The sequence below is a fragment of the Rhipicephalus microplus genome, chromosome 6, assembly GCF_043290135.1.
Source record: "Rhipicephalus microplus isolate Deutch F79 chromosome 6, USDA_Rmic, whole genome shotgun sequence".
Classification (NCBI taxonomy): domain Eukaryota; kingdom Metazoa; phylum Arthropoda; class Arachnida; order Ixodida; family Ixodidae; genus Rhipicephalus; species Rhipicephalus microplus.
Genome location: NC_134705.1, coordinates 70,291,848 through 70,310,563, shown reverse-complemented (window position 1 = coordinate 70,310,563; position 18,716 = coordinate 70,291,848). Strand labels below are relative to the sequence as shown.

Genomic DNA, 18,716 nt, shown 5'->3' with positions numbered 1-18,716 from the left:
CATTTCTCGCTACAAGGTGAACATCTAGATAAAGATGTCGTTCTACATCGCGAGGATCCCGCCGGAGCCCGCTGCGGCAAGTTATCGAGTGTTTTCTTTTTCCCCCTAAGGGGAACGGCTTTAAACTTCTCTGTCCAACCACCGAACACATCACTTTCGACGGTACCGCCCACGCCCGTCCTGGTCAACGTTTTTGATGGGAACATGGCCACCACACTCTCCCTCCGACACCAAGTTGTCTCTTCCTTGGGGGTGAGAATACCGCTGGGAGCCGTGTCTCCCGCTCGTACTACAGCTGCACCAGCAGAAGCATCAAAGAAACCGCACTCGTCACGCTCATTTTGAGGGGCTGACAATAATCCATGCTGTCACTGCCATCTCTACAAAGGAGGCTGGCGCGACGAAACCAATTTGGTCGTCTCGTTGAACACGTTGCGGCCCCGCGTCGCAACTACATGCGCCACGCTTACCGGTTGGGAGGACGGTACCCATGTTTAGATGGCTGTCAGCAGGCCTGCATCTTTTCGGCAACTTGTTCGCAGAACCACAAACACCCCTTTCTGCTTGACTCAAGCGCTTTCTGCTTGACTCAAAGGGTTGCTAAAATTCTTTGAATTCTAGCAAACCTTTGTGTCGCCAGGTTGCTGTGCTCTTCATCATACTCTATAACTATTTTCTTATAGCCTATCGTAAACTGCCGTCGACTGCCACCTATTTCTGGAGGGAAAAAAAAAAAAATAGCAGACTGACAACAGATAACCGAGGCAAAATGATGTTGCTAGAACACTGTAGCCTTTGCCTAGCCTTGCCCAATGGTGCCGTTGCTGATGCTCACCATGGCAATGGAGGCTTTCGACTTTAGCTGGCCATTGTTGGGAGACTTCCACAGTTTTTTTTGCCAATTACTGGTGAATAAGACGAGGGTCGACTTTTCATTGCATTTTTTTAAAATGAAAATTTGGCCTATATTCCGGTCTTTACAATAGCTGTCGTCTTCTGCCAAAGTTTGTCATTTGGAATGACTGAGTTTCGACGCCAAGGCAAGCAAACATGAAATAGCCGGATTGGATCTGCAGCTGAGCACTGAATAAAATACTGTATTTACTCACGTAATGAATGCACACTTTATCTAAAAAAATTGGAGCAAAGTTGGCGGTGCGTTTATTACGTGGGGCAAATGGTCTGCAGAAATTACGTGCCTTCTTCCTCTTCTAACCACTACCACCACCACCACCACCACCAGTCGCTGTTGTGTGCGCTAAGCTTGTTGAATACTGTTGAGCTTCTCAATGCAATTTTTGCCAAGCCAAAGCGCTGTATTGCACAAAGTGCTGTATTGCACGTATTAATGGTCGACAGTAGCCTACGACAATTGCGATACTCAATGCCTTGCATTATGTCAAATCAGCCTGGAGTGCAGTGAGTGGGTCAACTCGAGAGCATTGTTCACGAGGTGTGGGTTCTGTATGAACGGCGAAGCGGACCCTGCCATCGACGCTCAACAATCGAAAGCAGCCTCTCGTGAGCAAGAGCTCAATGAGGCAATGAATGCGCTGGGTGCCACGGGTACGACATACGACGACTATGTCACTGTGGATGCTGCCGTCATGATGTCAGAGTGCCAGACAATCACAGAGAATGTTGTAAACTCGATTGCAACTGAAGACGGGGACATCGATAACGGCAACAAGCACGGGTCGCACGATTCTGGAGAATTGGCAGTGGAGTCGGTCGATCTCAACTTTGGAGAAGCCGTCGTAACCCTGGACCACCTATGCAGGTACGTCACGCACCAATGCGACGCTGAAAGCAATGCGGCTTTCCAGGTCATTGAGAAACGTGTGGTGTTTACCAGCGAGCGAAAAAAATTGGAAGTCAACAATCTTAGAATATTTTGGGTCTTAGGCTCACCTTGCCGAAATAAATTGTTTGTAGTCAAAGCGCCTATGCTCTCGTTTTTAGAGCTTTCATTACTCGTGCATTTTCTTGGCTGTTACGTTTTTTCTACCCGGTCCGCTGAAAAATGTATCAACGAGGTTTAACTGCACTACGAGGCTACGGCATGCTTTGCTAACTTCACGGCAACCTTGCACGATGACCGTGATGACACCGTTGACATTGTAGCAAATAACTATCATTACCCGCCACGGTGGTCTAGTGGCTAAAGCACTTGCCTGCTGACCCGCAGGTTGCGGGATCGAATCCCAGCCACGGCAGCCGCATTTTCGATGGAGGCAAAAATGCTCGAGGCCGGTGAGTCGACATTGAGGTGCACGTTAAAGAACCCCAGCTGGTTCAAATTTCTAGAGCCCTTCACTACGGCGTGTCTCATAATCCTTAGTGATGTTGGGATGTTAAATCCCAACAATTAATATGTTAATATATTATAATCAAGTAACCAACATTGCGACCATCCAAGCATCAAAAGAAACCTTGATAACAAGAATAATGACAAAATGCGATGTCCGCTTTGCTGACCACGCGAGAACTTACTGTAGAAAAGGTCGCCTATACTGTGTTTACTCATGTAATGAACGCACCCGCATAATAAACACATCCCCAACTTCAGTCGACAACATTTGAATTTTTTTTCCCCGCGTAATAGATGCACCCCTTCTATACATCCACTGCCATCCCGCTAACGGACATCTGGTGCCTCCTTGTCTTCTGGACCACTTCCACTTTTTTTATTATTATGCCAACCTCCTCGGCTACCTTGGCTCGCTCTCTCCACCCCTTCGCCCAACGTCGTGCACCCTGTCGTTTTTCTTTCCATCTGTGCGTGGCATGTGCCTTGTTTGTTTTTTTATCTGTGCACCACAGCGGCGTTCATGAACAGTGTGAGTGTAGAGACATCGCAGCTGGCAAGTACACAGCGAGCAAGGTCACGAAACTGCCTAATCCAAGCGACGGTCGCCTCCTGCAACTACGAAACTTTAAGGCCCAGTCATATGCAAGCTATTTTCGAGTGACGACAAGATTTGCTGCCGCCATGGCTGTCGTGAAGGGCCATTCTTGGCCATGGTGTCGCAGGTTCCTGGAAAACCAGAAAAAAGATATTGCTTGTCACCCAGAAAAGATCATGACTTTATCTGCGACATGGCAGCACCTGGATTCTCGTTTCTTTTCCATTTTGCTCTTCCTGCGTGTTATCTGCTTATGTTACACTTATTATCTATTACCTCGTTCTGGTACATTTTCTCAACATGGTTGTCACTAATAGGATTAGGTAGTTTTAAAAGGTTATGAAATTTCGATCATTAGGACGGACACAGCTTACACCTGAGAGCGACAACTTTGTAATCGGGCAAAAACCCTGTATCGCACAGTCAACATTGTATCGATTGTACATGATCACGGCTGCTTGTGAGCTGGTTTTCTGTTAATTTCCTGCATTCATATACCTGCCAATGGGTAAACAAAGGCTTTGTCAGGCTGTTACTGACCCTGTGTACACGTTTTTTTCCTCCTATAGGCGTGACCCTGCCGATCTTCGAGTGCTACCAGGAAGGCACAGACAGTGAGTGACCATTACCTTTGGTTATTTACCTAGGAGGGTTCTTGGCTGTGAAATGTAGTTTTTAATGCTTTTCGTTACTTTCTGAATAAACGTGCTAGCATGCATTCTATTGCATCTTGTTGGGCTGCACATCACCAGCCTGATCAAACAGAACTCCGCCCATGCTGACTGTGAATTTGGAAGTCAATGTATGCAGTATTCCCGCTGTTGGTAAGCATCCCCTTATTTCTGCACTGGTTGCCAAGTCTGTTCTCAGCAGAACTACCGCGTACTACCAGAAAGAGTGCTCGAGTAACCTTAGTGCAAGGAATATGAAGCCATGGAGAGCACAGTTTCTTCAATAAGGCAAGCCTCTCTATTGCTCCTCTTGCATTGGCCCCGCCACGGTGGTCTAGTGGCTAAGGTACTCGGCTGCTGACCCGCAGGTCGCGGGATCAAATCCCGGCTGTGGCGGCTGCATTTACGATGGAGGCGGAAATCTTGTAGGCCCGTGTACTCAGATTTGGGTGCACGTTAAAGAACCCCAGGTGGTCAAAATTTCCGGAGCCCTCCACTACGGCGTCTCTCATAATCAAATAGTGGTTTTGGGACGTTAAACCCTACAAATCAATCAAATCATACTCCTCTTGCATTGTGAGGCTTGGATGTGGCACGGAAACACTCAAAGCATAATAAAGGAATTATTTAATGACACTAGGTTAGGATACAGTCGAACCCCAGTACATCAAAACTGACACGGCAGGGAAAAACTTTCATTGTTGTGAAATCGAAAAAAATATATATGAGCTGAGCTACCAAAACAAAGGAACGTTTATTCTCAAAATTAAAAAATGTCTGCTGCTTCCTATTCTTTCTCAGCAGCGTCACGACGTGATTCTCACCTATGCATAGCGAGGCCATGGTGAAAAGCATGCTGAAACAATGCCTAAAACTGCTTTCGTGAACGAATCAAACAGTTGCAATAACACAAAAACACCAGCAGCTGTCCACCGTCGAAAGTAGCGGACAACGCCGAGATGGAGGCAGGGTATTGCAGAACGACGACTTTTGCATTATTCTATGCCATTCTTATCATCCACCACTCGTGCCTAGCTGATTTTGTTGATAATTCGGACGAACAGCCGCTCTGATTAGTTACCACAGTGGCGAAGCGCAAACATAATGATAAACCTCAGAATCTGAAAAGGCATCGTGCTGGCGTTGCACCCAGCAGCTGCGAGAAGGAAACCATGAACTGAGCTTCAGCTTCGAATTGTCTGCGGCTCAAAAGCAAGCGAGTGGCAAAACAAAAGCAGGGCAGTCTCATTGCCATCGCTATCGAGCAATGTCGTCTTCTGACCACTGATATGTCAGCTACGTTGCATTATTGTGGTTTTTCTCTATTTTTGGTGACTTGATGTCCATGAAACAGCATGTAAGTTGAACCTCAATTTAATAAAGCTTGTTCATTCGTGATTCCATTATGACTAGAGTCTGCTGCTACCGCAAAGGCTGCTGCAAAGGCAAATCAGGCAACAAGTAGATTATTATGGTGGTTTCAGTTGTTAGTGATTCTATGAATTATTTTTGGCATATTTCAAATTGCATGTCAGAAAATGACTGTTAAAGTGGAGAGGGTCTTTCCTTTTTAGTTGTAGTTGGAGGGGTGTGTGTGGTCAGACACCACATTGTTTGTCACTATGGCAATAGCGCCATCACGCTGTTGTATAGAACAGTGGTTTGCAAGCTTCTCCTGCATAGGCGCTTGAAGCTCATTCCATTCGTGCAGTGCCACTGGCAAAAGAAATGTAGTTACATGACCCTGCCGAGAATTGGTTGGGGTAGGTAGTTTTTTTTTTTTATTCCAAATACCTTTGAATGGCATTTCATTATAGCTAAGTCTAAGGAACTTCAAAAGTAGGAAGTGAGGGCTTGAATGGTGTTAGCAGGTCCCTTTAATGGCAAACATTATACATTTAATGACTAAAATCTATTTGACAAGGGCACCATGTCTGGTGACGAGATGTCAGTGCTGTGCAGTTGCAAGTGTCATTGTTGCTCTTTTGAAGCTTCTTACTAACAGCTGTGGAATGGTAACTGTAATCATGACTAAAATTTTGATTTCATCTATGACATTTTTCACACTAAATCTGATCCTTCTGCATAAAACCACTCATGCCACTAATCAGCGCTTTAAACACTTGTCAGTCATATATTGCAATCCTCTATAATCAGGGGCTGGAAACCTGCTGTTTGTGTGATAGTATTATGCGGTCCCGGCACGGCCTGATACCCCTTCCCCCCTTCCTTTGCCACTTCCTGTTTGAAGGGAGACGTGGTAGTTTTGACCAAAAATAGAATATTTATTTCTAACCTATCCTTGACAGCAACATCGTGTGGAGCTTGCTGAAAAGAAACATGTCTAATCTTGTCTTACAAATTAGTGTCAATTCGCCGAATTTTTACGCTTTGTGTGTAAAGCTAAAATGCTACCTTCCTCAATCTTCTCTGTGGCCCGCCACTGTGTCGACTTTAAGGGGTGACGCGGGTCTTAGAATGGTCAAAAATGACCAAAAAATTGTTTTTGAGAAAACAGCATTTTTCGAATGTTTGCACCAATAAGCACCTGCCATGAAAGTTTCAACACTGAATTCGATCGGGAAATATAATAAAATCGCATTTCAAAACGGCACGGTAGTCGCGAAACGCTCCGCAACACGGAATAGTTGGTCAAACTTCCCGCGCGCACCGACGACGAAGCAGGGAGCCGATCGCCGCCATCTTGGTCTTGTTTTGAAGCTGATTTCTTTGTGCTCATTTTGCGGCCCCTCAATATGGCGTCGCCTCAACAGAACGACAACTCTCGCCCCTTTTCTGAAAGCCACTTCCGTACCGCCGATTGGCTAAAGCGCGCGCTCGCAAGTCGAGCCCCCTGTCTCGCTCTTCCCATTGGCTGGAGAAAGCCTGCAGTGCCACTGCCACCGAGTGTGAAGGTGCTAGTGTTGCTTGCATCAAGGACTTGTATGCGGAGTTGGGCAACGCACCCGGGAACATCGACGTGATTTATGATGGCACCTTGTTGACCTGTGGGCACACTTCACACATATGTGTCGGGTGCATCATCAAGATGTATACAGGTTTAGTGATAGATCATGTTGTCTTGTCAAACTTTCGTTTGGGGTGCACCTTGGGACCTAAAGAAAATGACGAAGGATGCGCTGCCTGGCTTGTTGATCATGCACCTGTGTGCCAAAGAAATATTGATTGCAAAGCTGGTCAAATGGAAGTGGAAGCAGCCCTTCTATTATTCCAGCGGTCACTCGAAAAGCATAAGCTTCGATATACGGCAATGCTTTCAGATGGGGACAGCAAAACCTACCACGCCCTCACAATAAATGAAGTCTACAGCTACATCAAGGTGGCAAAAAAAAGACTGCATAAACCATGTGCATAAACGAATGTTTGCAGCCTTGCGTACCCTCAGCGACAAAAAAAAAAAAGCTCAAGGTCAGCCACTTGGTGGTAAGGGCAGGCTGACTCAGGATAAAATCAAGAAGATCGCCTCCTACTATGGTTATGCCTTGCGCAGTCACAAGCATGATGTGCCAGGGATGCAGAAGGCTGTGCTGGCCACGCTGAAGCACATGTCATCCACTGACCAGACACCCAGGCATGAGCTTTGTCCTGAAGGCCCCGAGTCATGGTGCAAATTCAACAGGGCTGAGGCCAACAATGAGGAGCTGCCGCCGCACGACCATAGCTTGCCCGACTTTGTGTGCGAGGCACTGGAGCCCATGTTCACGCGCCTTAGTGAAACGGCCCTTCTGGAAAGGTGCAGCGACGGCCTCACGCAGAACCCCAGTGAACGCTTGCATTCTGTGATTTGGCAGCAGGTTTCGAAAACGCAGCACGCCTCATTGCGCAGCGTCGAAAGGGCAGTGGCTGAAGCTGTCAGCCGCTTCAACCAAGGTGTCACGAGGAGCAATGCGGGAATTGCGGAAAAACTAGGGTACAGCCCTGGAGATCGCTCGGTGCTTCGCAGCCTCGAAAAAGACATCAGGCTGGAGAAGTCTAAGAAAAAGCACACTGACAGCTGTTCAACAAAAACCCGCCTTGCAAAGCGACACAAACCAGCAAGAGACTCGGCCTATAGTCCTGGTATGCTGTAGGGCAGTTTCAGTGGACAGCAGTGGTAATTTTCCGACAAAAATTGCATTTCGGACTGGAACATTGTGCGTAGATATGCTGTCTATGGAAGAGCCACTTGAATATACTATTCAAGTGCTTGCTACCATGCTGTTCAAGTGCTATTTTGCTTGCTGTGTACTGAAACAGACACACAGCGTTGTAAATACAGTTTCTCATGCCGTTTCGGTGGCCACTGAACTATTATTTTGAGTCTGCAGTCACACATTTAGTACGGCCATGTTCACAAAACACAGAGCTACAAAACAGTACCATTTGTATTGTGGTAAGTTAATTTCAAGAAAAGCTACTTTGGGTTGAAACTTCAAATGCGTTTTTCTCAGTTCGATGTTTTTGCACACCGTACTCAGCCTTACGGGTGTTTTTTCTGTGTTATATTTGAGCAAAAATGGCAAATGTGGTATCATTTTATTCGTATGGAAATGATCGGGGGGGTGATGCTATTTTCATCACTCGTGCACTCCCATGAAATTTACAGTTAGGTGTAGCAGTGGCTGCTAATTAGAAAAAAATGTTCATAGTAATTTCATGGTCCTCTTTTTTCATGTAAAATGCTTCTGAATGAATAAAAATAGCATGACCCCCTACAGTAGATCTTTAGCAACAGTGTCATGCATTCAGATTTTGGTTTAGCAAGACTAAATTTTCATAAAGCCCCGTAATGAGTATGAAACTAATTTGATTTCAGACATCAATATTTTATGAACTATTGCAGCTATCAAAAAACTAATTACAGATTTGAAATCAGCGTAAAAAACTGCTCAAGACTGCCCATTTTCATCTAGCTGGCACTAAAAATAAGAAAAGTTGTCTAAAGACCCACCTCCCCCCTTAAGCAACTTCACCCTTCAGCTCAAAAGGTTGCCAATGCCTGTTCTATATCATTCACAGCATTTTATTGATTAAGCGTTTAAAAGCGGTAAACTGTTGAATTTAGTTAATAATAACTTGTACACTCAACAGCGAAAAGCTCATGAACCTATCTACATGGAATAGGTTTCTGTAAAGCCAAATACAGAACGCCGTTTCTTATGTGCCTCTATTTTTGTAGTGTCCAGCATCGTTGAAGGTATGCTGAAGGCAAAAAAACAAGTTAAGTCACAGTGAAAGGTAAGTCTAGCTGTACCATTCGAGGAGCTAGACGGTGTTAAATGGGATGTAATAAGGCTCAGTGAGGTTAGGAGGACAGATGAGGCCTATAAAGTGCTACAGAATGGGCACGTCTTTTGCTATCAGGGCTTGAATGACAGAAGAGAACTAGGAGTGGGGTTCCTTATCCACAGAAACATAGCTGGCAACATAGAGGAATACTATAGCATTAAGAAAAAGGGGGTAGGTATCATAGTTAAACTCAATAAGAGGTACAAACTGAAGATGGTACAGGCTGCGTGCCTACATTCAGCCATCATGACACGTTAGTTGAAAGCTTCTATGAAGACGTGGAATCGGCAATGTGTAACGCGAAAACACAGTATACTATACTGATGGGACACTTAAATGCGAAGGTAGCGATGAAGCAGGCAGCAGGAGATTATGGCATCGGTACTAGAATTGCCAGAGGGGAGCTACTAGTTAATTCGCAGAACGCAATAATTTACGGATTTTGAATACCTTCTACCGAAAATGAGGGAACCGTAAGTGGACATGGAGGAGCCCTAATGGCGAAAATAAGGACGAAGTGGACTTTATACCGAGTATACACCCAGGCATCGTTCAGGATGTGGAAGTGCTTTGCAAGGTAATAGCGCGGTCCAGAATTTGCCTAGACTTGAAGAAGGACTGACAGAAAGTGATACGCAAGAACCTAATCAATGAGGTAGCACTGAGAGGGAAAGTGCAGGAATTCAGTCTCGCTTCAGAACAGGTACTCGGCTCTTATCGAGGAAACCAGCCTTAGCGTTGACGCAATGGATGACAATCTGACAAGTATCATTACGGAGTGTGCAGTGGAAGTTGGAGGCAGGGTAGTTAGACAGGACACTGGCAAGCTGTCCCGGGAAACGAAGAATCTCGTTAAGAAGCGTCAAAGCATGAAAGCTTCAAGTGCAACAGACAAAATAGAGTTGGTAGAGCTTTCGAAGTTGATTAATAAGCGTAAGGTATCGGATGTAAGAAGGTATAACATGGAGAGAATTAAACATGCTTTGAAGAACGGTAGAAGTGTCAAAACAGTGAAGAGGAAACTTGAGATACGCAAAAATCGGATGTATGCACTAAGGGACAAGGAAGGCAAAAAAACTACCATTATGGATAGGATAGTTAAAATAGCGGACGAATTTTACAGAAATTTGTACAGTAGCCGAGACAACCACGACCTTAAAATAATAACTAGCACTAACCCAGATGACACCCCACCAGTAATGATAGAAGTCAGAAAAGCCTTGGATAGCATGCAAAGAGGCAAAGCTGCTGGTGAGGATCGGGTAACATCAGATCTACTGAGAGATGGAGGATAGATTGTGTTGGAAAAACTACCCACCCTGTTTACGAGGTGTCTCCTGACGAGAGAGCACCAGAATCTTCGAGGAATGCTAACATCATCCTAATACATAAGAAAGGAGATGACAAGGACTTGAAGAATTACAAGCCAATCAGCTTGCTGTCTGTAGTATACAAGCTATTTGCAAAGGTAATTGCTAACAGAATTAAGACATTTGAATTCAATCAACCAAAAGAACAAGCAGGATTTCGAACAGGCTACTCAACAATCGACCACATTCATACTATCAATCAGGTAATAGAGGAATGCTTTGAATATAGCCAACCACTATACATAGCCTTCATAAATTACGAGAAGGCGTTTGACTCAGTAGAAATATCGGCAGTCATGGAGACATTGTAGAATCAGGGTGTCGACGACGCATATATAAACAGTATGGAAGAAATCTACAGGGAATCAACTACTACCATAGTGCTTCATAAAGAAAGCAACAGAATACCAATCAAGAAGGGTGTAATGCAGGGGTACAATCTCCCCAATGCTATTTACCGCGTGCTTAAAGGAGGATTTAAGAGGTCTATAACGGTAACAGTTAGGAATAAGAGTAAATGGAGAGTACCTTAGTAACCTGTGCTTTGCCGATGACATTGCATTGCTGAGTTACTCAGGGGACGAATCGCAACTCATGGTTACAGAGTTAGATAAGGAGAGCAGAAAGGTAAATCTTAAAATAATCTGCAGAAACGAAAATAATGTACAACAACCCCAGAAGAGAGCAGTGCTTTGAGATAGGTAATAGTGCACTTGAAGTTGCAGAAGACCATGTCTACTTAAAATGGGTAATAACTGCTGAGCCGAACCACGAGATTGAAGTAACTGGAAAAATAAGAATGGGGCGGAGCACATTTTGCAAGCACTCTCAAATCATGACAGGTAGATTGCCACTATTCTTAAAGAGGAAGGTATATAACAGCTGAATCTTGCCAGTACTTAGATACGGAGCAGAAAGCTGGAGGCTTACAAAGAGGGTTCAGCATAAATTGAGGACAACGCAGCGAGCAATGGAAAGGAAAAAAGTATGTGTAACCTTAAGAGACAAGAAGGGAGCAGAGTGGATTAGGGAACAAACTGGGGTTAAGGAAATCATAGTTGAAATCAAGAACAGGAAATGGACATGGGCCGGGCTTGTAGCGCGTAGACAGGATAACCGCTGATCATTGAGGGTAACTAACTTGATTCCCAGAGTAGGCAAGCGGAATAGAGGGAGACAGAAGTTTAGGTGGGCAGATGAGATCAAAAAGCTTGTGGGTATAAACTGACAGTAGTGAGCACAGGACCGAGCTGACTGGCGGAATATAGCAGGGTCGTTTGTCCTGCAGTGGACGTAGTTAGGCTGATGATGAAAGGCGTAATGAGAGGCTCTTGAGAATGTCTAAAACAGTGGTTCTCATCCATGCATGTTTTGCAACCCCATGTAGACTGGTGGAACTAATGAGGGGATCATTTGCAGTGAGAAAGGGGGGGGGGGTAGTAAATTACAAGAGTGGGCCTTACAAAATAGGTGTGTTTTATTCATACTCTACTATGAATGGTCAAACAAAAATTTCCTCGTCAGTTTGACCCCAATGGCTTGTGAATGAGTTGTGTGGTCTGCAGTGACATTCAACTAGTCTCTACCTATATTTTCCTGAAAAAGGCATGCTTGCGTCCATATGTCATAGAAAACTGCAACACGAACCTTCAAGCCATCTTGTGGAGGAAAACATAGGTCAGTTCCGTTGCAATACAAGTGTGTTGTGCAGTGTAGCACGCTAAAATGCCAGAGGGGTGGTTGCGTCGAAAGTAATTGCATTTTCAAAAAGAGTTCTTTTGTTGCAATAGCAATTATATGGACACTCTCGGCTGGATTTTGTCGCCGGTGTCTTCACTCACCGTATATGTACCGTATTTTCTGGTCTATAAGTCGCACCCCCCTTAAAACGGCAATTTTTCCGAAAAAAAAATGTATATAAGTCGCACCGGTGTACAAGTCGCACCTGCTCACCCGGCCATCGAGTGCCGCTTCATGAGAAAGCACTACGAAAATTCATGCTAGAGGCGGCCGTCGCGCTTGTAAGTTTTCAGCTGTTTGCACACACGCGTGCGAGCTCTTCCCAACATGCATACACAATATTTTCAGGCTGAAGTATCTTTATTACGATGGCTAGCAGCGTTTAATCAAATCCATCGAAGTCTTCTTCTTCCGAGTCCCTGACAAATAGCGCAGCTATTTTAGGGCACGTCGTCCTCTGGCACGTCACTGTTGTCCTCCGACTCGTTCGATTCGGACTTAACATGGTCACACAGGGGATCAAACGGGCCTTGCGAAAGCCCGCCACAATGATCTTGTCAGATATTGAATTCCATGCTTCGCTCACCCATTTCGCCACTTCCCCTAACTCCTTGCGTCTCATGCGCCCCGTTTTAGTGAAGCTGTGTTCACCCTCCGACATTCATGATTCCCACAAACGTCGCAGGACGGCCTTAAAGCTGCGATTAACCGAGATATCGAGTGGCTAAAGCATTTTGGGCATGCCGCCAGGTATAATTACAGGCATACAATTCTTCGAACCAATCTTTTTTTTGGCAACGTCGTTGATATGTGCCTGCATACTATCCATCACCAGCATTCCTGGCTTCACGTGGAAGAATCCGTCGGGTCGACGTGAAAAACAGCGGTCAAGCCACACACCCTTCATTTCCTCGTCCATCCAACCCTTTGTGTTCGCCTGAACCACCACTGTAAAAGGGAAAATACCTTTTGGCAAGGTTTTTCTCTTAAAAATAAGCATGGGAGGCAGCTTGGTGCCGTCTGCGCAGCAGGCGAGCACAACGGTGAAGTGACTTCTCGTGGCCTGTTGTCCTCACCGTGACAGTCTTTTGGCCTTTCTCGGCGACGCTTCTCCCAAGCAAGATGTCGAAGGTCAACGGCACTTCATCCATGTTGACCATGTGGCTCGCGCTGATGTTGTTTTTCGCTACTTCCTCCCACACGAATTCCAGGCGCAGCGTTCCAGCTGCACCTGGAAGTCAAGAAGCTTCTGACCCACTTTAGTGGGGGATCTCATCTCAAGCTTATTCCGCCGCATAAAGCGGAAGCACCACGACGGACCACCATTGAACCCCACAGCGTTTGTCTCGACTGCCAGAGCCTTCGTCTTCAGGAGCAGCTGCACTGTTAATAGGCCTCTTCCTTCGGCTCTCTGTTGCAGCACCCACGTTCGCAGGCTACGCTCTAGGTCCGGCCAGTGTGCCTGCTTGCTGCGGTTGGCATTCTTTGTAGACTTCATTGTCTGGAGGACACTGTGGCCTTTGCGCCAGTCCTGGATCATTTTTTCGGCGACATCAAATTTCCTCCCTGCAGCACGATTTCCATGTTCTTCGGCAAATTCAACTGCGCGCAGCTTGAACTTGGCATCGAAACTTCGCCGACTTGTGGAGCCATGGTGCTGTTGTCAGATTAGCGAGGCCGCTGAGCCTACGCCACACGCTACGACTGGCACAACACACGCGACGCGTGCACCAAAGCAGCAGCCGCGAGTGCGGGCGGAAGTGATGGCAAAGGAAGCGGCTCGGAAATCCAAACTCGCCTTTCATCGTTTAAAATTTTTAAAATCCCTGCACATTTTCACCCCTCTTTGATTATTTATTTTCTGCGCTAAGCTACATCAGCTGTGTTATTTCTAGAGAGTTAATTTACCACTATTTTTATTTTCTTGTAAAATGCAGTTTCTCTGCATGGCAAAAGGAGGCGCACGGCGATATCCAGGCTGTCGGAGCGGCCGAAGCCGCGGCCGCCGCGGCATCAAACCCAATTTTGACTGTATATAAGTCGCCCCGACGAAAAATTCAGAAAAAAACCCGCGACTTATACACCGAAAAATACGGTAGGTGTATCTATAGACTTGAAAATGCAACAAAGAAAGAAAAACTAGAAAAAGACTCCCGTGCGAGGAATCGAACTTGGGTCCTCTGAATTGCGAGTGTGAGGTGTTAACCACTGAGCCACGAAGGAGCACATCCTTGAACGTTCAAATGGCAAGCTATTTATATCTACCACATACTGCTGCTTATGGCCATTTCAGGGGAATTATCGTGTTTTCAACATTACCAGCAACATGGCGCAATTAGCACGAGTCGCCAAATTGCGCAGCGGTGCCCACTCCAATCTGCCACGCGTACTTTGCCCCACTTAGAGGAAAGAAGCGATGCTCCGTTGACACCCTTATGTTGCAGTGGAAAGGAGGGGAGGATCGTACGTCTTGACTGACCTCGGGCTTTACCTGAAACGAGGCTGTTGTAGTTATTGGGCGCAGAAAGGTCACTGCAATGATTGCAGTGTCTGTTTGCGAAAAGAGCGCACTTTTCAGACACAGCGAAGTAACAACTGAGGTGCTTATTCGCGTGCATATGTACCTATGAGTAAGTTTCGTGCATCATTTGTGCATGAGAAACGTGGGGCACGGTTCGATCTGCTTTTTATTCTGCGCATGACCTTCCAGTGTGTCGCTGTCACATTTATTGCTTCGCCTTTGCAACAAAGCTGTGACTTTTTTAAGATGGTTTTTGCAGATTTTCAAAAATAGTTTTGCGGATCCCTTCAGGTCTGCAGACCCGCTTTTGAAAACCACTGTTACAAAATGTCAATATATGCACAGCAGCTTTTGAGCGATGAATAAATTAAGATATTAATATAGGATACTGTTAGCGCCACTTGTGGGACATTCTGGAGCACAATCCGGATCATGTTGTCTGGCCTCAGTACAATTATTCACGAGTGCGTCTTTTTGCTCAGCCAACGAGCTGGCCGGCTTGGCTCGTGGCGGCCAGAAGCTGGGAAAGCTGAAGAAGAACTACTTTGAGGCGGTCAAGCTGCTCGTTGAGTTGGCTTCCCTGCAGACATCCTTCATCACCCTCGACAGTGTCATCAAGACCACCAACCGACGTGTGAATGCCATCGAGTATGGTGAGTACTCACAGTGCTGATAGAGAGATACAGTCAGTTAACATCAGGTGTAAGGTAGCAAATCGAGCTTGTTGGGGCATACTCATCTCAATCAGCTCACAAAAAGGACAATAACACAAGAAAGTGCACGACACAAGAGCTGTGTCGTACGCTCTCTTGTGTTTTTGACCTTTTTGTGCGCTGTTCAAGATCACTATGACATCTCGTGTACTATTTGGCGCAGATAATAGGGTTGGGGTGTTCAGGCATTCTCCTCCTGAATATTTGGAGTGTAGCTCTAAGGTGTCCATTCCTAAATTAAGTGGTGTTGCCGTCGCCATTGTCACTGTTTGTTGCGTAACTGATAGAGATGAAAAAAAATGAGAAAGAAAAAGTACCCAAGATCTAATCTCATTTGAACCTGGGTTCTCTACGTGGTAGTTGACTACTCTACCACAGAGCCATAGTGGCGGTTGAAACTCATTAGTAAAAAGATCCTATAACGGCGTTATATCGAGCAAAGAACCACATTAACCTATGTGAAGAGTGTGAAGAGCATGGCGGAAGAGTAAAAGGACAAGCAGTCATCGTACAATGCTAAGTGCACCATAAGTGGGTGGTTTAGTGCTTCCCACCCACTGCTAAATGCTCAGCCATTATTCATCGTCCTCAACTGCATGCAGCATGATCAAAGTGCACACAACGTCTTACAGATGTGTAGTGGGTACATCGCTTTACAGGGAAGATGAATAATGCCATAGTGTTGTCCTGTCCTCCTTCACAATTATCTTTTATAGCGTGGTTGATACATTGCAGAAATAAGAAACTTCACTGTCCTTGCGTCAACCCAAAGGGGCTCTGCCAAATGCAAACTCTCAATGTCGTACTAGTCGGTAAATCGTAAATCTTTTTTCAATTCAGCATGGGTATTCATACACACAGGCTTATAAATGCATATAATAAATTTATAACTGTGAAGTCAAGTTATACAATAAAAACACTTGTGAACTTAATCAGAATGGCATATTTTTTCAATACAAATACTTCAACTGCTCTGCTGTAGAAGACTTACCAGACATGAAAAACTGTTTATTGTACAATAATTAAGGGGAGATGCTACTCGAAAAATGATTTTCTTTAATAAGAGTCTGAATTTAACACAAATTGGCATGCTAATAGTTTTTTCTCCTCTTTTCAAATATGTCATTTATTTTCATGTAGATTGCTTGGTTTTCTTTCTGCAGGTCAGATACTGCAAAATTATGGCCATTGTTATGCAACAATGCTGACCTATAAAAATTTGAGATAAAGCATGCAGATATAGCTGACTATGATCCTTTGGAACTGTAGAGTGCAAAAAACTATATAAATTTTGTGTGTAAAAAGGTGAAATACAATAATAATATAGAAAAATTTACTATGGCTCTAGTTGCCAAGGGCTTTCAATGTTATGTAATTTTTGAAAAACATAATCAAGCTGCACTGACAATCTGAATAGATACTTGCACTCTATGGGCCTTCATCATGCTATGTGCAAAATTTCATAGAGGTATGACAATTCTAAGTATACGAACTAGCGTGTATAAGAAGCACAGATCACACAAAACTGCAAAAGGAGAAAAACGCATTTGAAAGTTTGAAACCATTTTTTTTATCACAGAGTTGTTAGAAATGCATAATCTTTGGCCATAATGTTCAACAGAACTTTGAAAAGCACTGCAAGTTACTAGAACTGTCCTGCAGCATAGGTTGTGCCCTGACGGTCCTTGCGAGCACTCTCTTCTAGCCGTGCCCTTTTTACTCCACGAAGACGGTGGGCCCTTGCTTCTGCTGTCAGACGCTCGGACATTCTCTTGATGCACCTCGCATCGCGGGAATCACTGAAAGTAACTAGATCTCTAGATGGCGGTATGTTGAGCTCTTCCAGGATGTGCTCGAAAGTAGCATGACCCTTGTTGAACCACAGGATTGCCATAGCTACGGCAGTCTCGACAACCGTTCGGGAGACAAACTTAGTCTTAAAGCAAAGTAGCCAAATTTTGCTGTTCAGGGATTCCGATGCGTTCTGGGTTTTCCCTTTGATGCATCGAGCAAGGAGCTTCTCATCCGTTAGCCGCTTATAAATGGGCAAAACAGCCAATCCCTGTGCTTTTGTCAGGAGAGGTGTGTGGCGTGGTACAGGTTCACCAAGTGCTTCAGCGCGTTGATGTTTGCACCACGACTCTGTTCCTGCAGGGCAAAACATGTGGCTGCCAGCATTGTCAGTAGAGCATGAGTGGAAGTACGAAGCCCATACTGCAGTGTACATATCCCGTACACTCCCCCTGTTGCTTGTTATGGCAATCTGATAGTATGTTTGGAGCTTCTGAATGGCTGGCTCTTTCATTTTCTGCCCTCGTGGTAATGGCACATGCAGCTTCCGTAGCGCGGTGCCAAGTGTCTTGGCCACATGATTAGTGCAGTCTTCTTTTTCTATATTGACAGCACCATAGACTTTTGACTCTGCAACTGCACTATATGCTTTGCTGTCACCGTCACTCAAGAATGTCATGAAATGCAATGGGGTGTCATAAGTCAATGTTCTCTGCCAAATGCGCATTGCAGCCTCCGTTTCCGTGGCATGGGAGGAACAGTCTGCATTTTTTTCACAGACTGGGCCATGGAATGCCTGCCACACTTCCTCGTCTGGGCCCATATCCTTGTGCCTACTGCATGTCAGGCTGTAATTTGATATGACCTCGAAGTCTAAGCAGAGGCCAGTATCTAAGGAGATAACTGCGCCAATCCCATTGTGGCTTTTGTGGCCCGTCTTCTGCCAAGTGCCGTCGAACATAACAGCCACATCAGTTTCGCCTGCTACTTCTTTCGTCAACTCTCTGCATCGGCGCAAGTTTTCACTCACAGCTGCCATGGCAGCAGTGTGCACCTTCTTTGCTATCGAAAAAAATCCTCGGTGGTGCATTGGCTTTGGGAGTCCAATAATGGAGCAAAATCTCGACAATTGCTCATGCCCAATGCCGACAGCGCGTGCAGCCACCACCGCCTTCACATTTACAGCAAAACTATCTCGGGAGCTCCCACTGTCGTACCGTTGGCTCACTCGGCTGCTGCCGTCCGCCGTAACACGCAGTGACGTATAGGAGCACGAAAGAACAGTCGCTGAGCATTCGCTGTTTTCGCAATGAAGTTCGAGGAGCGACGAAAGTCCCTTGCGTTTTTCTGCCGGCTCCCGAATGGCAAGTTTTTGAATACCGCAAGCAGGGCATGCCGCACCTGCCACAAGTGCCGTCAGCAAGAGGGTGTCGCACAAAACTGTCGTTGCACAAACCTCATCGCGCTGTATTTCGTCTTTTTTAAAGAAGCCGAGCTTCTTTTCCGAAGCACTGACGAAAGAAAGCGCAGCGTCAATCCCTTCATCGCAGCCACTGTCGCTCGCGCACTCGTCGATGCCGCCGTCAGGCCTAGCACACGTAGGCGCGTTCTCGTTCGTCGCCGTCGTTCGGGGCGCTTTACGCCGCCTTCCCTTGAACTTGTGCTTCGTTCGAAACTTCTGCGGTCTCCCGTTGCACTTTTTCGGGCTTGTCATC

General features: G+C 45.6%; 1 protein-coding gene across 2 annotated transcripts in view; it reads left to right on the top strand.

Moving 5' to 3' along the window:
* The window catches only part of LOC119167599 (V-type proton ATPase subunit D-like), a 79,517-nt gene that overhangs the window by 5,914 nt on the left and 54,887 nt on the right, over positions 1-18,716 (top strand). For both annotated transcript variants that reach the window (XM_075866058.1, XM_037419097.2), the window contains exons 4-5: positions 3,476-3,520; positions 14,980-15,150. In XM_075866058.1, the coding sequence (XP_075722173.1) occupies positions 3,476-3,520; positions 14,980-15,150 (216 nt within the window). The remainder of the gene's footprint in view (positions 1-3,475; positions 3,521-14,979; positions 15,151-18,716) is intronic.